General features: G+C 49.7%; 1 protein-coding gene across 7 annotated transcripts in view; it reads right to left on the reverse strand.

Annotated features, from left to right (window-relative positions):
- Positions 1 to 874: 874 nt before the first annotated feature.
- The window catches only part of RAD51B (RAD51 paralog B), a 677,123-nt gene continuing 659,414 nt past the window's right edge, over positions 875 to 18,583 (reverse strand). For 4 of the 7 annotated variants that reach the window (XM_008700456.2, XM_008700424.2, XM_008700431.2 and 1 more), the window contains one exon: positions 14,500 to 17,363. In XM_008700456.2, coding sequence (XP_008698678.1) covers positions 17,039 to 17,363 — 325 coding nt within the window. In that variant the 3' untranslated portion in view covers positions 14,500 to 17,038. Of the gene's footprint in view, positions 1,938 to 9,621; positions 10,670 to 14,499; positions 17,364 to 18,583 lie in introns of those variants that run through there. The other 3 variants (XM_008700473.2, XM_008700466.2, XM_008700443.2) reach the window with 3 other exon arrangements.

The raw sequence follows: 18,583 nt of genomic DNA on the forward strand, positions 1-18,583 counted from the left end.
GAAGCATGCCCTACTGGAGGGCCGCAGTGGTCAGGAACAGAGGCCAGGCCTCGCCTGGCTGTTGCAACCACTTGCGGGACACTGGAGGCAGTGAGATGGGCCTCGGCAGCCACCACTAATTGTACAAAACCGAAACATCTCGAGAATATTTTCAGCCCATTTGCACTTATCAAATATCACACTGGAAACCCCAGAAATTTGCGTAGGATCCTTTCCAGAACAAGGGGGATTTCACAAATCTGGCCTGGTGCAGGGTGAGTTTCTTGGAATTTCAGCCTCGGAGTGGGCCTGGCCTCCCTGTTCTGGTTCACCCCGCCTGGGTCCCCAGGGCTCCAGCCCCTTCCCGGCCCCCCTGCCTCATGCCCAGGTGGCTCTGGAGACCCACTCTCCAGCCACGAGGTGTCTGTGCTCCTCTGGCTCTTTGGCGTCCCCATCCCAGCTCTGGGAGTCCCATGGCCCTCAGCAGCTGGCGATCCTGGCAGTCTAAGAACTACAGAGTTCAGGGCCCGAGGTCGCTGTGGCCTCTGCTGTGGTTTGTCTGAAGCTCTATTTCATCGGGGCCAGAGGTGAACACTTTCCTCTGGAGACCCCGGCAGGCGGGTCTGAAGCAAAGTTCAAGGAACAGTCGCTTCCACCGTGGCTGGGGTGTTGGGCGTCTGGCTCAGACGCAGCCCCACAGCACTTGGAGAGGCGGCCCAGAAGCGGCCACGGGGCAGGGGCAGGGAGGTGGGGTGGCGGAACAGGAGAAGTGGCCCAGGGCAAGACGCTGTGTACCCAGCTTCCCGGCTCGGGCTTCACACCAGTTTAACAACAGCCGTCATCATTAACTCCCTGAATGCTTTTATTAAAAGTTCCATGTTACCTGACACTTGAACATAATTAAAACAGAACAACCGTTTGCAGTTAACTTTACCTTTTATGACCTCACAGATTTTTACAAGGATGTCCCAGAACGCCTTCTTTTCAAAGGAAAGCCAAGAGGTATGCCAAGGGCCCCGAGAAAGTGCAGAGAGCGGAACCTTGAATCTCCTTATACTCATAAATGAAAAGATGAAAGAAAAAAACATGTACTGTTTTTTTAATGGTCATAAAAGTAACACATGGTCACAGAGGACAAGCTGGAAGACACAGAAAAGTATAAAAAAATCAGATAGAAGCCGCCCACAATCCCACCCCAGAGACAGTGGTCTGTGGTGCATCAACCCTTCCTGGGTATGAAAACCTCTCTTAACATCTGCCCCTACAAGGAAAGGTAGGCACGCCCGGGCACTACAGTCCTGCTTTCACACACCAGGCTCTCAAATGGGCCCTGTTTCAGGTACAATAATCAGGGTCAGTAAAAACAATCGAATGAATGAATCCGCAGCAAAGTGAGGCCGGCTTTGTATAAAGGGCTCCGTCACATACCGTGGGGGACTAGAGACACCTGCAGCGTGGCTCCCGGCCCCCGAGAAGGCAGAGGGAGAGGACAAGCGACGCGGAGAGTGGCTTTTGACATTCGGATCCTCAGCTCCTAGCAGAGCTCACTGTTGGGCCCTCAAAATGGTTTTGTGTGGCGAGCTGCATGGTGCCCGGCACAAAGGCCGTTCACGTTCACGGACCGAACAAATACTGACGTCGTGCCCACTCTGAGTCGGGGGGACGTTCAGGCTTTGGAGCAGGAGCCGCTGTGATGAGGGCAGCGTTTCAGGAGATCTACGCGAGCACGGGCTCCCCGGCTGGGGGTGGGGGTGGTGCTTAACTTTCTGTGTCCGCTCCGCGAGGCCATGGTCCCCGGACACTTGACGAAACAACGAGCTAGATGTCGCTCTGAAGGTTTTTTCCAGATAAGAGTAACTTTTAAATCAGTAGATTTTGCGTAGAGCGGATGACCTGCTGTGATGTGTGTGGCCCGCATCCAGTCCGTTGAAGGCCTTGAGAGAAAAGACTGGAGTCCCCTGAGGAAAAGGGAATTTTGCTTCCAGACTGCCTTTGGACTCAAGCTGCAATTTCAGACTTGCCAGCCAATCGCATGAGCCAATTTCTTAAAATCTCTCTCTCTGTGTAGAGAGTGTGAGAGAGAGACAGACAGAGATATAGATACATATATATACATACATATCTATACCTCCTATTGGTTTTGTTTCTCTGGAGAACCCTGACTAATACAGAGGAGAGTGCAGAAGGGCAGGAGTAAGGAGAATTGGCTCCTCAGCAGGGGTGAGGCTGTCAGGATGCTGGGGGGCAGCAAACATCGGCGTGTGTGTGTGTGTGTGTGTGTGTGCTTGTGACTTGGTCTATGTTCATACGCGCATGCCTATGTGAGTATGTGTGTCTATGTACACATCTGTGCGTGTGTCTGGCTGTGTGGGCTTCTGGGTGTGTCAGTACGTGTGTGTACGTCTATGTGAGTATTGGTGTCTGTGTCTCTATCTGAGGATCTGTGTATATCTACGTGAGTGCATGTCTGTCTGCACATATGTGTGTGTACGTGTGTCTGCGTGTGCCTGTGTGTGTACCTGCATCTCTTTGCACGTCTGTATACATCAGCGTGTGTGTGTGTCTATGCTAGTGTTCACGTGTGTCTCTTTGTTTGGGTCTGCTGGGGGTTGTAAGGCAGGGTGAGTCTGTCACGGCGACCCTAGAAGAGGACCTTGCTTGCTAGATTTTCAGTCAGTTCAGACAGCTTGCTGGGGGTGACAGGGTACACTGGTCTGGGAAGCAGGCAGGAAACGGGGCAAGCGGGAAAGCAGGTCCTGTGGAGTCTGGAACTGGAAAAGCCCACAGGAAAGGGGCAGGAGACTCAGGTGGGTTTGGGAAGAGGATAGCCAGAGGCCAAAGGGGTACAGAGAGGCCTGAGGGACAGTTCGGGGACATATATGTGTCACACCTACCTCAAATCTAGAGATTTCGCCGCCCAGGGATGGGTTTTTGCAAGGACCGAGTAGGCTGGGACCGTAAGGGCCTGCACTGGGGGTTGTCCATGGAGAAGGAGGTCTCGAGGTCAGGGCAGGGAACTGGTTTGAGGACAATAGTGACTTCAGTTTGGATTTGTTGAGCTTGAGGAAATCACAGAATAAGACTTTCAAGGGGTAGTGACCAGTGAGGGGCGGGTAGTGACAAGTGTCATGCTCCAGGAAGGACAAGGAGAATGAGGAATGGGAAAAGCCATTGAGTTTAACAATGAGGCGGTCTTGGTAACCTCAGTGGAGGTGACAAAAACTGGTGGAAGGAAGGAGGCAGTGGTTAAGCGTGGTAGGAGGGGAGAAGCTGTTGTACTACGAAATATGGAAATGGAAAAAGAAAACAGGATAATGACACGAGTGGACAGCAGAGTTGAGCGATGGGAGCCCAGTGCAAATTTGAATTAAGAATGAAACTCAGTCATCAAGATATTTAGCCCTGATCCCATTAAGTACTTCCTCTGGGAGTTAGCAAACTGATATCCTTTAATCATGCCTTATATTTATAAAGGCCTCTCTCCAAAGAACTCCAGGTGCTCAATAAACATTAATTAATTCACTCTTGCAGCCTCCTTTAGGGAAAAGTTGGTGGCAGGTATCATCCTTATGTTTATGGACACGGATACTGTGGCGGAGACGAGAACCAAGTTCACGCAACTAGTCAGGGTGGGAGGTGTCATACCTGGCTCTCCCCCTTCTGCTTCTAGGCCATTCCTAAGTCACCCACATCTTGCCAGGACCCCCACGTTACTGGTGAGACTCGGCTATGAGACAGACCAACTACAGGGTTCATGCTTTAGAGGATAGCCTCAGGATAATCCCAGGGGGTCCTCGGGCTGCCAGCTGTGGGGCTCCAGGAATGAAGCTATTGTTTGCTGAGTCCTGGGCCATCTGGGGGCCTAAGCAGCTTACTCTGTCTGCTGAGTCCTTAAGGGTCACAAACAAACGCTGAGTCTAAGCAACAACGAAATTGCCAAACTCAAGAAAGCACGCGGTTACGCCCTTTGTGTTTCATGGGTACCCTCACACGGGAAACTCTCCAGTGCCTTCCAGTAGGGAAATGCCCCCGGTCTTTATGCTTTGGGCTGTGCAAGATCCAACCATTTGCTCAGGAGCCAAATGATCTCTAAATGCCAATGACAACCAAGGGCAGCCCACTAAGATGATTTCGTCGCCTCTGGTGGTGAGCTTGGGCTTTATAGGGCCAAGAAGTGAGGGGAATCCCCAAGATCTCAATGTGAAGTTGGTCTGCAAAGACCCCCGGCTGTGGCAGATATAGGGACAATTAACCTAAAGTCATGCTGTCCTTCCAGGATTGGGCCTGCTGACACCTGTTGAACTCTGTGAGCTGGCAATACTAAGACTTCTAGCTAACGAGCACTGGCTCTTACGGGGATCAGTTAAGCGGTTCATGTTCCTAGTCTGGTGTTTATGCCACTTGGGTGGACCTGGGAAAATCAAGGGGCCACCGGCATGTTGGCCCAAAGCCAGGGTTTAATTAAGCCCTAAATCTCCAGTGATTCCACCAGGGGCCTGATCCTTGTGAGGCCAGCCGAAGGGAGAAGCGTCCCAGGGAGCACTGGGTCGGCTTCTTTTGAGTCTTCCCCTCCACCCATTGTCTGTGGCGGCCTTGCTTGTTAGTGCAAATAATCCCCTCAAAGTCACAGAGCAGCGTACAGAAAACCGGAGGACCAGCCCTGCACGGAGCGGCCTAATTACAGCATGGCTCTCACGGCGAGCACGTTGTTTCCCACAGCCGCCGGCTGCATTCGGTGGAATGTGGAGATCCTCGAGCAGAGAGAGGATAGAGGAGCACAATAACACTTTCCTCTGGGGGTTCTGTTGAAGGATTCTTGGTGTTTGATCATAAATTACCAAAAATAAGTCTTGCTCAGGAAATGGAATGATTAGGGATGACTATTTGAATTGGAAGGCCCAGAAGGTCCTATTACCCTGCAGGGCAGAGGTCTGGGACCCGCAGCCGAGGCCTAATCTCTGGGGGACCAGCAGACCCCTGGGAAGGAAGAGAGTGATAGGAAGTGCCTCCAATGGGGGGAGAGACCTGGGACTTTCAGGGGATTTTTATCTTTTCCTTCATGTCCCCATCCCTCTTTCATAGCCTTGGAGCAGAGAAATGCCAGCCTTTTACAATTAAGGGGAAGAGGACCAATGCCAGGATGGGCAGTCGTGTGCAGACCCACCACATGTCTGGGTGGCCAAAGGCGAGAATATTTTCAAAGAACCGCCAGATGAGGGACATGGATGCAAGCAGACCGCAGGTGGGGCTGATTGGATGGAAGATCGTGGGAAGAGAACTGTAGAGTCTCGTCTTTCTCTGACTTATTATTATTATTATTATTATTATTATTATTATTATTTGAAGAGTGTAAGGCGTAAGTCCTTGGGCCTTAGGGTCAGATGGTCTGACTTTGCAGTCTGGAAAATGCCACCTGGAGACCTGGTCCCACCCCATTTGGGAACGCAGCAGTCCCACAGTTCCTGTACCCACCTGGAGTCAGTGGGTCTCCCAGAGAGGGCAGGGCCAGAGTTCTGCCTGGTGGCATCTGGCTTCTACCGCAGCTGGGGAGGGAGCAAGCGAGGCTCCTGGATATTTCTGAAGCGAACTGTGATCTCTCACGTTAGGATGGCATCTGGCCCTTAGGAAGTGTTTTATGTTGGTACCACCGCCACCGTCCTCCTCCACCTCAGCCCAGAGCTGGTTGACTACGGAGACTTGCCCACACTGCCAGAGCTCCTGGCAGCCTCCCTGGGTGCAAAGAGTGTGGGAACAGGGCACTGGCCTGTGTCCGATGGCTCGCCCTGCAGTGGGTCACAAAGCAGCGGCAAAGGGAGCGCCCGGCTCAGATAGAGCGCTCGAGATGAAAGCCGCCGTGTTTGCCTTTCCAAAGTGCCGCTGTGTTCCCGAAGGCCTGCAGCTTCCTCGCCCTGCTGGGCTTTTTTTTTTTTTTTCCTTCCCAGTTCCTCTCAGTGATATCTTAAGAGGCAAACTTCCAGCACTAACAGGAGGTCTTTTGTTCTCCTTTTCTCCAAGTGGACTTTAACCCAGTTACGACAGATGAGTCACTGTAAAAACAAACAAATAATAATACTCCATTTTCTTAAAGGCTCTTCCATGCCTGCTGACAGAAAGCAGGGAACCTGACACTGCACTGGGCCTTTGGGGCTTCTCTCTGCCCCGACCTTATGGAGGCACAGTTCCGAAGAACCTTCCAGCACTGTGGAATTGTTCAGCAAGGCTCCGGCTTGTTTAGAATTGCGTCTGATTTGGGGTGGCCCCCGGGGGCTTGGCACAGTCCTGCTTGAGGTTTACAGTCCTGGATTCAAGTAAATTCTGGACTTGCCTCCCTCCACACGTTAGTTTCTTTATATATGGAACAGGGTTATTAGACACTTTATGTTTCTATCAGGAAGGACTTTGCAGTAGGATATCTTCTGTTCTGTTAGAAGACATGTAAGTCTTCTACATAAAAGTTCAGGCACGTGGGCTTTGGGGTTACAGAGAGGAGAAAGACACACTTCCCGCCCTCAGGCAGTTAGACATGTAAGTAAATGATACAGTGACTTCTGATACACGTGATACGCAACATGAGCCAAGGTGGGGTAAGAAAGGGGATGGCCATTCGATCCAGAAATGTTGGGAAAGTCTTCTTAGAGTAGATGGCGTTTGAGCTAAGTCTTGAACCATGAGTAGATATTCATCAGATGCTCTGGGAGGAGTGGGGCGGGTATGGCAGGGAGAGGCAACAAGGGGCATAAGCAAAGGACTGAAACCCATGGCAGGTTGGGACCCAGCCTGTGCAAACCCTCTCCAGTCTTTGTCCAGGCATTTTTGCCTACGTGCTTAAGTAGAGCTGGACCCTCAATTTCCTAAGAAGGAGCCATGACTGGATGAACACGCTTGGGACTCAGGTCTCAGATGTCTTCTGGCTGCATCAAACATTAAGGCCTGGGTAGGGCCCCAAGCGCCCAGGTTCATTGCTAAAGAGGACAGCTACGGCTCCCGAGGGGTGATGGGACACGTGTTCTACAGCAGGCTGTTACCCACTGTGTCCTGACTTTCTAGAGCTCAGATGCATAGTGCAGCACATTTGTGTCCACGATGAGAACACCAGTTTATTTGCCTGGAAAACTCCTACTCATTCATCCCAACTTACAAGTCTTTTTTACTGTGAAGAGCTTCTAGAAGCTGTGAGTAGAATTAACAACACTCTTCTTTGTGCACCCATGGCTCGTTCTTCTTACCTTGCTTTAGGCTTTAACTGTAACCTATTATCGCAGTTTCCCTGAGTGCCCTTCTCCTGCCCTTATCATGGAGGGGATGGTAAGTAAAGGAGAGTATTTGTTCATGTACACACAAGGTGTTCAATAGATGTGTGTTAAATGGACATGTGCATGCGTGACTGAATGAGGTTTGAGCTGGTGTGTTCTGCATAGCCTGACAATGCTATCGACAGCCAGCTTCACCTTCATCATCTCTGATAATAAACTGGTAGGGCCTAAGGATTTCCTACTGAAGGCATCACTTTGTGCATAAGTAGATTTCTCACCCTGAAGGTACTTTCACTTGAGAATTTAGATTTAAAATCAGATTAAGCCCCCTGTGGGGTTCTAGGGCCTCGGGGACCCTAGTCTATTTTTCCAAGCTGACTTCGCTGCCGATAGCCAATCCTGGGAACCAAAATAGTGAGGATCTTTAGTTTAATCTGTTGAGTTTTCATCCCCTGAAATACATTCTTTATCTCTGTGTCAATCATCTAAAAAGTGAGCATCTCCCCAGCCTGTGATCTGGCAAGGACAGGACAGGGTAGACTTCTTTCCAGCAGGGTCAGGCTATTCCCTTCCCTTCCTTCCTCCCTTCCTTCCTTCCTTCCTTCCTTCCTTCCTTCCTTCCTTCCTTCCTTCCTTTGAGTCTTATCAAGAGCCAGGATGGTGGGAGCCTTATTCTACAGGCTAAGTTCTCCTCGGCTTGCCCTTCCTTGCCCACTCTTTATTCCTCCATCCCCATGCTATCAAGAGTAGAGGGCATGAAATGAAGTCAGTGGTAGGGCTGGGCGATCATGGCTATGGGGGGGTGGACCCCAGACTCGGTGCACGGCCTGGCCCTGCCTCTGCTTCTTTGTCTGCTTTGGGAGACTGCAAGGCTCTGCTTCGGACCTCATCTCCTGGGGCTGGATTATGGCTCTAAAAGGATGAGTAAAAAATTCCAGGAACAGGCTTGGTCTCAGACAGGAGCTGGTTAATTACTTCTGCGAAAATGGAAACCTTGGTCTCCTGATATGTGCAATGACAGGCACCAGAGGAATTTTCCAGTACAAGAGAGGAATGAGTTTTCCAAGGACAGGCTGACTGAGAAAAGCCACCATCTGACCACGCACCAGAATTAGGTAACACGACCCCCCTGGGGTGGCAGCGATGACTAGCTGGAGTAGCGGCCCAGGAGCACAGTGACGCTCCCTGCTACCTTCCAGGTGTGTCGCCAAGGTCTGCCACTGACGTGAATGGTGACTTCGGGACGGGTGGCACACCTGGGATGCCATTTCCAGTGAGGAGAAGGGGACGATCTTGACTATTCTGCTTTGGAAGGAGGTGGTGATAAGGAAGAGCTAAAACAAGATGGGCTTTTAGAAATCTGTGACAGAAATGGTGTGCACTGAGGCCTGTCTCTATTCAGCAGCAGATGTTACGGTGGTTTCCTTCCATTAAATCAGTTTTTGCTCCCTTTGTCCACTCTCGGGCCCCCCTCTATGTGGGACGCTGTCCTGTGAACCAGGCCAACGAAACCCAACTGTGTCAGTCCCTTAGTTGTGTTCTCTCCAGTTTCTTTCCTTGTCTTTCCACGATTCTCCCGGGCCCTCCCCCCTTCTCGCTGTGACAGCCAATTTTCGCAACTCTGAGGGACAGGGTGCAGTAAAAAGGCTCAGGAGAAGGGATGAATCACCTTCGTGCTGGAGAACCCCCGGAGCAGCTGTTGAGGTTTATAATTGTCCTCTGTGAGCCCCTATCTACTCATTTAAGATCCCGTGGCGAAGTTTGTTCCTGGTTAGAAGAACAATTGGTTTGGTACCGTTAATATCCAGTGTCCGGTGGGAAGGAAACCTTTCCAAAGCTGCTGCTCTCAGTGAGTAATTCACCTTGGTGATGTTGCTTAGGACATCAGCTACTCTGTGCCTCTTGCTTCTTAAGTATCCGCTGTGGGAAGGGCTGAGAAATTTGAATTTCCAAAATAAAATGGAGAATAGACATGGGATAAGAAACAGGGAACCCATTTTCTGGCCTTTAAGACAAATTTTTTTTTAAAAATAATTTCCCCCCCAGGTTTTGGAATAATATATGTTCATGGAAGAAAATTTGAAAAAATAGAAACCGGGTCGCCTGGGGCCTCAGTTGGCTGGGCATCTGACTCTTGATTTCAGCTCAGGTCATGTTCTCAGGGTCATGAGATCAAGCCCCGAGTCAGGCTCCTTGCTGGGCGTGGAGCCTGCTTGAGATTCGCTCTTGGCCCTACCCCCTCCCAAAAAAACCCCCAAAATAGAGACCAAAATAAAAAAAAAAGTCAAGCCAAATCTTATTACCCAGATTTAGCACAGTTCACATTTTTATACATATTCTTCCAGTTAAAAAATATACACAATACTTTCTTCTTACAAGACTGCTATGTTCTGACCATACTGCTTTATAATTTTCTTTTTCCTTTTAATGATATGTTGTGGATATTTTCTCATGAGAGTAAGCCTTCTTCTAGTACAGAATTCTAATAACGGCCCAGTATTCCATTATACAGATGTTTGTGTAACTAATACCCTGTGGGTGACATTTAGGTTGTGTCTGTTTTTTGCTATTTTAAGTAACATAATGTACGTGCTGGGACACTAACTCAGGCTGTTCCATTGTCCTGGTCGTAAGTCACGTAGTCCTTCCTCAAAAGCCATTGGTCATTTTGTGGGCCAGAGAAAGTATATCACAGGCGATTTCATAACCCTTGCTCAGAACACAAGGACAAACTTGATTTACTCAAATAGATTAAGCCCTGAGGTTCTTTTAATTCCATAGAAACACCCACCAATGTAAAAAGACAATTGTGTTTAACTCGTTTATTCATAAACGCACTATTTCAGACAAAACACGTTCCCTTGTTTGGTTCCCCTTTGACTCCGGTCGTCTTTCGACAGGGAGGGTGAGCTTATTGTAACAGCAGCAGAAGCTTGTAATGAGCAAGGTAAATCAGTAAAGACACCTGGAAGCGCGCGTTCTGGGGTGAGTCACACCCCATTCTGATTCACAGTCTGCATTTAGTGCTTCCGGTGTCACGTTCTGCTTGGTTGGAGTAGATAGGTGAGAGGGGAACAGCAGAAAAGCCCAAGGCTTCCAGCAAGCCAAACGGTTAAGAAGACTTGGCCACTGAGCAAACTCCCAGCTGAGTATTTGGGGCAGAATCTAGGCCACTGGTTCCTGGTTCGAGAAACTCAAGCTGCCACCTGGGGGGTGTGCCTTGCCTCCTGTCTCCATACTGCTGGCACTTCAGCCTAGCAGGAAGGCCCAGGAGAAACAGGCTGCCCCGTGAAAAGGGCATGTGCTTCATGCCTGGGAGCGTGGTCCGGGTGGGGCAGATCAGCAGAGTCACCTCCCATGCCATCGTGCCATGCCATCGCCCCTTCTCATCCCAGGGGCCCCTCCACATCTTCAATAGTCATTGGAGGACGAGATTGCTAAGGAAGAAATTCTCATGTTAAGGCAAAGTCTAGACCCTCTTGCCATCTCTGAGGCCTGAGGCTTCCAGAAGAGGCTGGTAGAAGGAGAGAAGAAGTTCAAGGGGAATGGCACAGGAACACACATGATGGCTGAAATGCTCAACGTGTGAGAAATTAAAAATCGGCAGGGGTGAAATGGTGGTACACGTGCACTCACTCACTCACTCACTCACTCACAGTTTAATGGGGTTTCTGGGAGAGGAAGTTGTGATCTTCAATGTCTATAAAAAGTCCTGGAGGGAGCTCTCAAAAGAGAGGGGGGGGTGGGGAGCTGGGCAATCACAAGATTCCATCCAGCAAACATGTTTGTCTTGCCTCCCTTCTCAGCTGCTCTGATATGTCACCAGACACCCCTGCCCAGTCTGACAGTCCCATGGCCACAAACAGCACCCCAGTGAGCCATTCCTTTCTGGGCTGCTCCAGCCCTGGCTGATGAGCTCAGTCATCTCCTCTTCTAGGAAAGCAGGCCGAGCTTCTAGGAAAGATTTACTGCAACAGAACATGGCTGCCTTCCACCACCTCCCTCAGCCACCCTGGTCTTTCTTCCAGGCTGGAGACCGATGCGGGGCAAGTTTATAGAGGGGATGCTGGGAATAGATCGATATTCCTGCCCTGGATGATTGAGGAGCTGGGCAAAGGCAGCAGGAGCCTCTCTTCATGCCCGTGACTGGACACCATGGCTCGGTATAAATGCCAGCCCAAAGAACTCTCCACCTCCAACCAGCCCAGGTGCCAGGCACCTGAATCTTGGCCTCTGCTAATTGAGAAGAAACAGCCCTATGCTCGTTTGCCAACCTTTTATAGCAGGGATGTGAATTCCCTCTCTGTCCTGTCAGATATCATCTCTCCCTCTCCTTGAAGCCTACAGGGACAGGCCCTCACGGGTTCCTTCTACAAGTTTCTTCTCCCTACCCCCAATGGGACACTTGGGCCCTACCTGTGGCCTCTGCCCCCCTCAGCCTCAAGGATCCCTTGTGATCATAGGCTGATGAGAGTTGAGAGCCAACCCAGAGAGCCTACATGGGGAGGCCCAACTCTAGGGGCATGTGTGATGGGCACTGTTATCCTCATTTTCCAGATGAGGGTACTGAGCCCAGAAAGGTTCATTGATTTTCCCAAGGTCACACAGATAAAAGAGTGGCAGAGTGAGGATTTGAACATGGAGGCTTGGCTTTGGAGTCCTGCCCTTAAGGCCATATTGCAGATGGAAATAAAATAGCTCTGTTTCTATCTGTCCTGCTGCTGTCCCAGGTCTGACCTTGGGCTTCAGTCTGACAACAGGATTCTGTCTTGCTCCTGTGCTTGGACTCTTGCTTTAGAGACTTCCTGGTATGCTCATCTCTCTGGGATACCTTAGGATATCCTATTCTTACCATCCCTCATTTCAAGTTCTGGAATCCCACCCTGAGCCCATGCCGATGGTCATTGCCATGGACTTGCTGACAGATCCCAGACAATAAGATTGATGTCTTTCTTAACCCTGGGTCCCACACAGAGGTCTTAGCAAGGTGCCTAACGCACAAGAGGTGTTCCATTTATATTTGCTGAGGGAAATCAATGTCAAATGCTCTGTGCCTCAGTTTCCTCATCTGTTCAATGAGAGCATCATAAATAGAGTTTTGTGAGAGTGAATTAAGTCAATCTATGTAAAGCTCTTAGAACAGGGTCTGCACCTGGCAAGTACACTGTAAGTGCGCCGTTAGTACTGTATATGCGGATGGAAGGCCATTCTGGTGAAGACTTTGGGCTCTGGGTCAGAAGCCGGGATTCGAATCCCACCTCTGCCACTTCTTGGATTTAGGATCTTTGGCATTTGACCTAAACTTTTCTTTTCTTTTCTTTTTATTTATAATAATATTTTTTTATTATATTATGTTAGTCACCATACAGTACATCCCTGGCTTCTGATGTAAAGTTCCATGATTCGTTAGTTGTGTATAACACCCAGTGCACCATGCAATACGTGCCCTCCTCACTACCCACCACCGGTCTATCCCATTCCCCACCCCCCTCCCCTCTGAAGCCCTCAGTTTGTTTCTCAGAGTCCATAAGACCTAAACTTTTCAATGCTTGTTTTCCCACTTAAAAATTGCTCAACAATACTTGTACGTCACAGGGTTTTTTGAGAATTAAATGAGATAACATATGCTAAGTGCCTGGCACAGAGAAAGATATCACTAAATGATAGTCAAAAGATGATTAATTATACTATTGTGATTATTTTACAACTGAGATACATATGTTTAAAGCATTTTGGGTCACTCTGTCTTCTTCTTATGACAGATTCTTCCATTTTTTTTTTAAATATAATGATCACATAGTTCTATACCTCACTCAGTGCTCATCACGATAAGTGTATTCTTAATTCCCTTCACCCATCTCACCCATCCCTCCACCTACCTCCCCGCTGGTAACTACCAGTTCGTTCTCTGTCGTTAAGAGTCTGTTTTTTGTCTCTCTTTTTCTTTGTTAGTATGTTTTGTTTCTTAAGTTTCACCTATGAGTGAAATCATATGGGATTTGTTTTTGACTGACTTATTTCACTTAGCATGATACGCTTTAGCTCCACCCATGTTGCTGCAAATGGCAAGATCTCCTTCTTTTTTATGGCAGAGTAATATTCCATCGTGCATGTAGACCACACCTTCGTTATTCATTCACCTGGCGATGGACACTTGGGCTGCTTCCACAGTCTGGCTATTATAAATAATGCTGCAATAAACATAGGGGTGAATGTATCTTTTCAAATTAACGTTTTCATGTTCTTTGGGTAAATACCCAGTAGTGGAATTACAGGATCGTATGATAATTCTGTTTTTAATTTTTTGAGGATCCTCCATACTGTTTTTCACCAGTTTGCATTCCCACCACCAGTGCAGGAGGGTTCCTTTTTCTCCACATCCTCGCCAACACTTGTTTCTGGTGTTGTTGATTTTAGCCGTTCTGACAGGTGTGAGGTGATATCCCAGTGTAGTTTTGATGCGCATTCCCCTGATGACGAGTGATGTTGACCATCTTTTCATGTGTCTGTTGGCCACCTGGATGTCTTCTGTGGAAAAATGTCTGTTCATGTCTTATGCCCATTTTTAATTGGATTATTTGGGTTTTTTGGTGTTCAATTGTAAAAGTTCTTTATATATGTTGGATACTAACCCTTTATCAGATATGTCATTTGCAAATATCTTCTCCCATTCAGTAGGTTACCATTTAATTTTGTTGATTATTTCTTTCACTGTGCAGAAGCTTTTTATTTTGATGTAGTCCCAATAGTTTATTTTTCCTTTTTCCCCCCTTGCCTCAGGAGACGTATATAGAAAGAAGTTGCTACAGTCAATGTCAGAGACATTCTAGGAGTATTTTTTTTTTTTTTTTTTTTTTTTTGGTTTCAGGTCTCACATTCAGGTCTTTAATGAAGTTTGAAATATATTTTGAATATATTTTTGTGTATGGTGTAAGAAAGTGGTCCAGTTTCATTCTTTTGCAGGTAGCTGTCCAGTTTCCCCAACACTATCTGTTGAAGAGACTGACTTTTCCCCACTGCATATGCTTGCCTGCTTTGTGAAAGATTAATTGGCCATATAATCATGGGTTTATTTCTGGGCTCTCTATTCTGTTCCATTGGTCTATGTGTCTATTTTTGTGCCAGTGCCATACTGTTTTGATTACTATAGCTTTGTAGTATATCTTGAAATCTGGAATTGTGATATTTCAGTTTTTTTTCTTTTTTTCTTTTTCAAGATCGCTTTGGCTATTTGGGGTCTTTTGTAGTTCCATATAAATTCAGGATGGTCTGTTCCAGTTCTGTGAAAAATGCTGTTGGTATTTTGGTAGGGATTGCATTAAATCTGTGTATTGCTTTGGGTGGTATAGATATTTCAGCAATGTTTGTTCTTCTGATCCATGAGCAGGGAGTATCTTGCCATCTGTTTGTATTATCTTCAATTTCTTTCATCAGTGGTTTATAGTTTTCAGAGTACAAGTCTTTCACCTCCTTGGTTAAGTAGATTCCTCCCTTTGATATTCAAGAAACATCTCTCCACTTCTCTCTCTCTTTCCTTGAACACACACACACACACACACACACACACACACACACACACACACAGAAGGACTGGTACCTCAAGGGGCAAATACCCAGGGAAGGAGCCTGTCAGAGCAACACATGGCGCACACGAGGAGGGAAGGGGCAGAGGGAAAAGTGACTCCCCACTGAGCAGAGAGCCCGCCACAGGGCTCCATCTCAGGACCCTGAGATCATGATCTGAGCTTAACTGACTGAGCCACCCAGGAGCCCCTGTATGGATTTGATTTTAATTATCTGAGGGAGCTCTGGTTGTAGTATCACCATGTAGTTATTTCTAGGGAAGTGTCCATCTTGGAGGGGTAATCTGGAGGGATTATGGATGGAAAAGCCAAAGAGACAGCTCCCTTCCTCCTCTTCACTAGGGAATGTGAGGTAAGGGAAGCAAACGGAAAGGGGCCTGCTCGAGACTCAGCCGGAGTGTGGCAGCTGTTCAGTTTACACAGACTTCGGTGTGGAAGGCTGCCGTTGTCCCACTCCTGCCTCCAGGTCTTCCTCTGACTTCCACTCTCTTCTGCCCTCACACGCGTCACCATGCTATTGGAGCCCAAGCTCGCTCCCCTGCGGCAGCTCCCCTACCCCACTGCAGGGAGAGTGCCGTGACTCAGCTTCTCAACACAAACAAGAACTCGTTTTAATAGGAAGGAGGGAGAAGGGCCCCAGGTGAGATGTATATGGTGACACTGCCACGATGGGGAGAAGAGGGGACAGTGGCTGCCTGGCCCTCCTCGAGTGGGGGCAGTCATCTAGTAAGGACATGCTGGGGTTTAGCTCAGCCATCCCCCTACTGTCCCTCTGGAAAGGCGCCTCGGTGGTGAGGATGTTGGAGATGGGACATTCTGAAGACTCCACCTTTCCGTGGTCGGTAGCAGAATGGCTCACAGGAGTCTGCACGAGCTGGCGGGTACCTCAGTTACGGCCATACCGTGAGCGCTTCGTTAAACTCTTCGGTAGAAATGGTGCAGAAACATGGAGAAATCAAGATTGGATGGCCCCTCAAAGGCATTGGGCTACTGTCAGCTAAGGCAGCAGGTGCTGCTCACATTTAGGACCCCAGGTAGGTCTGTCTGTACCCCCAGTGGGATCCCCGAGGAGAAATCCAGGTCCATTTCTCAGCCTTGGGAGGCAATAAGGGGCCCTGAGTCCCAGGTGCCTTTGACATGGACAGGCCCTCAGATGAAGAACTGAGGTCTCCAGGCTTTCTTTGCTGCGGGAACCAGGCTCTGAGACAGGTGACCCCAAACCCCGCAGGGCAGTTGAACGTGAATGCCCTGCTATGCAGGCAAGCTGGGTGGGATTCTAGGTGTTGATGTGAGGAGCAGCCAGACCGGTTTCAAGCCGGTGACCTCCCCGCTGAAGACTGGTTTCATTTTGTAACAACTGTCGGCTTGGCCCCACCTGAGCCTTTGCGGACTGGCTGGCTGGGGGAGTTTGAAGAGACACACAGCCTTGGGAGCCTCAACGCTCACTCCGTCACCCAGCCCAAACCTTCCCCGACACGCACAGCCTGACGCACGGCAGGCTCCTCAGGTAACAGGCCAGAGACCGAGGCCAGTGTGAGCTTTCAGAATCTGCGTCTGGGAGGACGCACCAATCGGCTGTCCTGGGGTGATCTGTGTGGGGACAGGCAGGGGATGAATGTGAGGTGAGGGTGCAGGCAGGGAAGGAGGCTTTGAAATGGGGCTAAGTCTTAATGAAATAAAGGTCAGACCATTAACAAATATACACCGTGAGCACAGATCTGAATGCATCTGGAATGTGTGTGTGCGTGTGTGCGTGTGTGCGTGTGCGTGTGATTTGACGAGCTAAGGAAAAAGGGGGAAAAATGAAAAAGAAAAAAATAAATAGAAGTCCTTTCTATCCCTGTAACCATTAGAAAGAAAATGAAGTCCAAATTGCGTTCAGGGCTGCTGGGACAGAGGAAGAGAAGCAAGAATGGAAAAAACAGGCCATAAAGATGCCAGGGCTGCTTAAGCAGAAACATCTGTTGAAGTCATAAGACTCGGGCCTGGTCAGGCTTCTAACAAACCCAGGAAGAGGAGCGTCTGTGCTGGCTCAGGACGATCCGCGTCCGCCCCATGCAGGGCCCCTGGGACCCGCATACGTGCAGAGGAGATACCTTCTCCAGGGCTCTGCCTGTGCCTGGCTTGGGGGGGGCGGAGAGCGTCCCCAGGTCAGGAGCAGTTTTGAGCGTGTATTTATTTCAAGCTTTAAATTCACTGGGGTAGCCTGGGGAGCTACATGTGTCAACTCCTGCAGCTAAAGAAAGAAAAAATGAAGGTGGGGGAGGAGAGGGTCAGTTGCTGACCTGCACAGGAGCGGGGAGGCTGTGCTTTTGCTGTTTGCAAATGGGGAAGCCACTTCCTTGTTTGTGCTTTTCTGCCTAGGCCAACAGCCCAAGGCTCACCTCTTCTAGCAACTACGAGGACCGCAGCTAACATGTAGGGACCATACAGCACTCTCTGGGCCATGCTCCTGGTAGGCGTCACCTCATGGAATCCTCCAGCTCCCTGTGGTCCCCGGGTCCCCAGCACGGGTACAGACTTGCATGGCATCTTCCGAATTGCCATCCTAGGAGGAAACTGAGGCTTAGCCGGGTTAGACGAGCAACCTGGCTGGCCAGGTAAGCGGCCGGCACGTTTCGAGGCACACCCACGCACGAGCTGTCCCTCTCTCCGTCCCCCAGAACGAACTGGAAAAGCAGCATCAGCCAAGCGCTGTTGGAGAAGCAGCTCTGCAGCATAAGCCCAGCGGTCGTGGACTCATGGCCCTAGTGGGACCCTGTGGCTTGTGGGGCCCAGTGCTCTGTTACCTCAGCCTGGGGATGAAGAGGGAGCTGTGGCCGAAGAACAGGCCAACACAGAACAAAGGGAAGTTGGTCAGTGCTCCTCCCCCACAGGGACGGACCGCTATCGCCTCTCGAGGAAACGCAGAGATGGTAAAAGAAATGAAATCCAGACTCTATATTGCTAGCTTGTGGGAAACGGTCAAAGTGCCACTTGGAAGGCTCCATTCCCAAGTCAGGCGCTGTGTGTCTCCTCTTCCTACAAGTCCCCCCTCTGGCCCTGGCCCTGCCTGTCTGTTCAGTCGGCTCCTTCACCCGCCTTCATCCTACCACAAGGGCGACTCACCACCCTCCCTTCACATGGGGGGCCAGGGGGGACTGGAGAGGAAAGGCTACTACAACTGTTGGCTTGGGGGTTCATGGCCAGGGTCTATGAATCCTTCCAGAAAATACAAAAGTGAAATAGCAAGAGGGCCGGCTGAAGCCCCATCTGGGTGCAGCCGATCTGTGGAAGCAGACGACAGTAACGTTCCTGAGCAATCAGCTCTGCGCCGCTAACGTTTACTAGGTCGGAGCCTCCTGGTGCCAGGCCGCTGCCTCATGTGAACCCTTTATGACAGGTAACATCACCTCCGCTTTACAGGGGAGGAAGCTAGAGCTCAGAGAGGGTGTTTCTGTGCCCGACGTCACACTGCTACTGAGCGACAGAGTGGGAATGAAAATCCATGCAGTCAGAGACGAAGTTCCTGTACGTTCTCTTCTGTGCCCCAGTGCGTCGCCAGCTCCAACGTGCCTCCAAATACCTGGCTGTCTCGTTAAAACATATTTCCCGATTACGGAGCGGTCTGAGACCCGCCTCCGCACGGTGACGGCCATGCGCGGGTCCCGGGACCAGACTTCGAGAAGTGAGGATCTACAGCTCGCCGGCTTTCTCAGCCCACGCTGTCTGTGCCATCGGGGCTGGCACTTCTCCGCCTCTCCAGCGTAGCTCTGCCGTCAGCGCAGA

Source organism: Ursus maritimus, unplaced genomic scaffold (genome assembly GCF_017311325.1).
Source record: "Ursus maritimus isolate PB19 unplaced genomic scaffold, ASM1731132v1 scaffold_25, whole genome shotgun sequence".
NCBI lineage: Eukaryota > Metazoa > Chordata > Mammalia > Carnivora > Ursidae > Ursus > Ursus maritimus.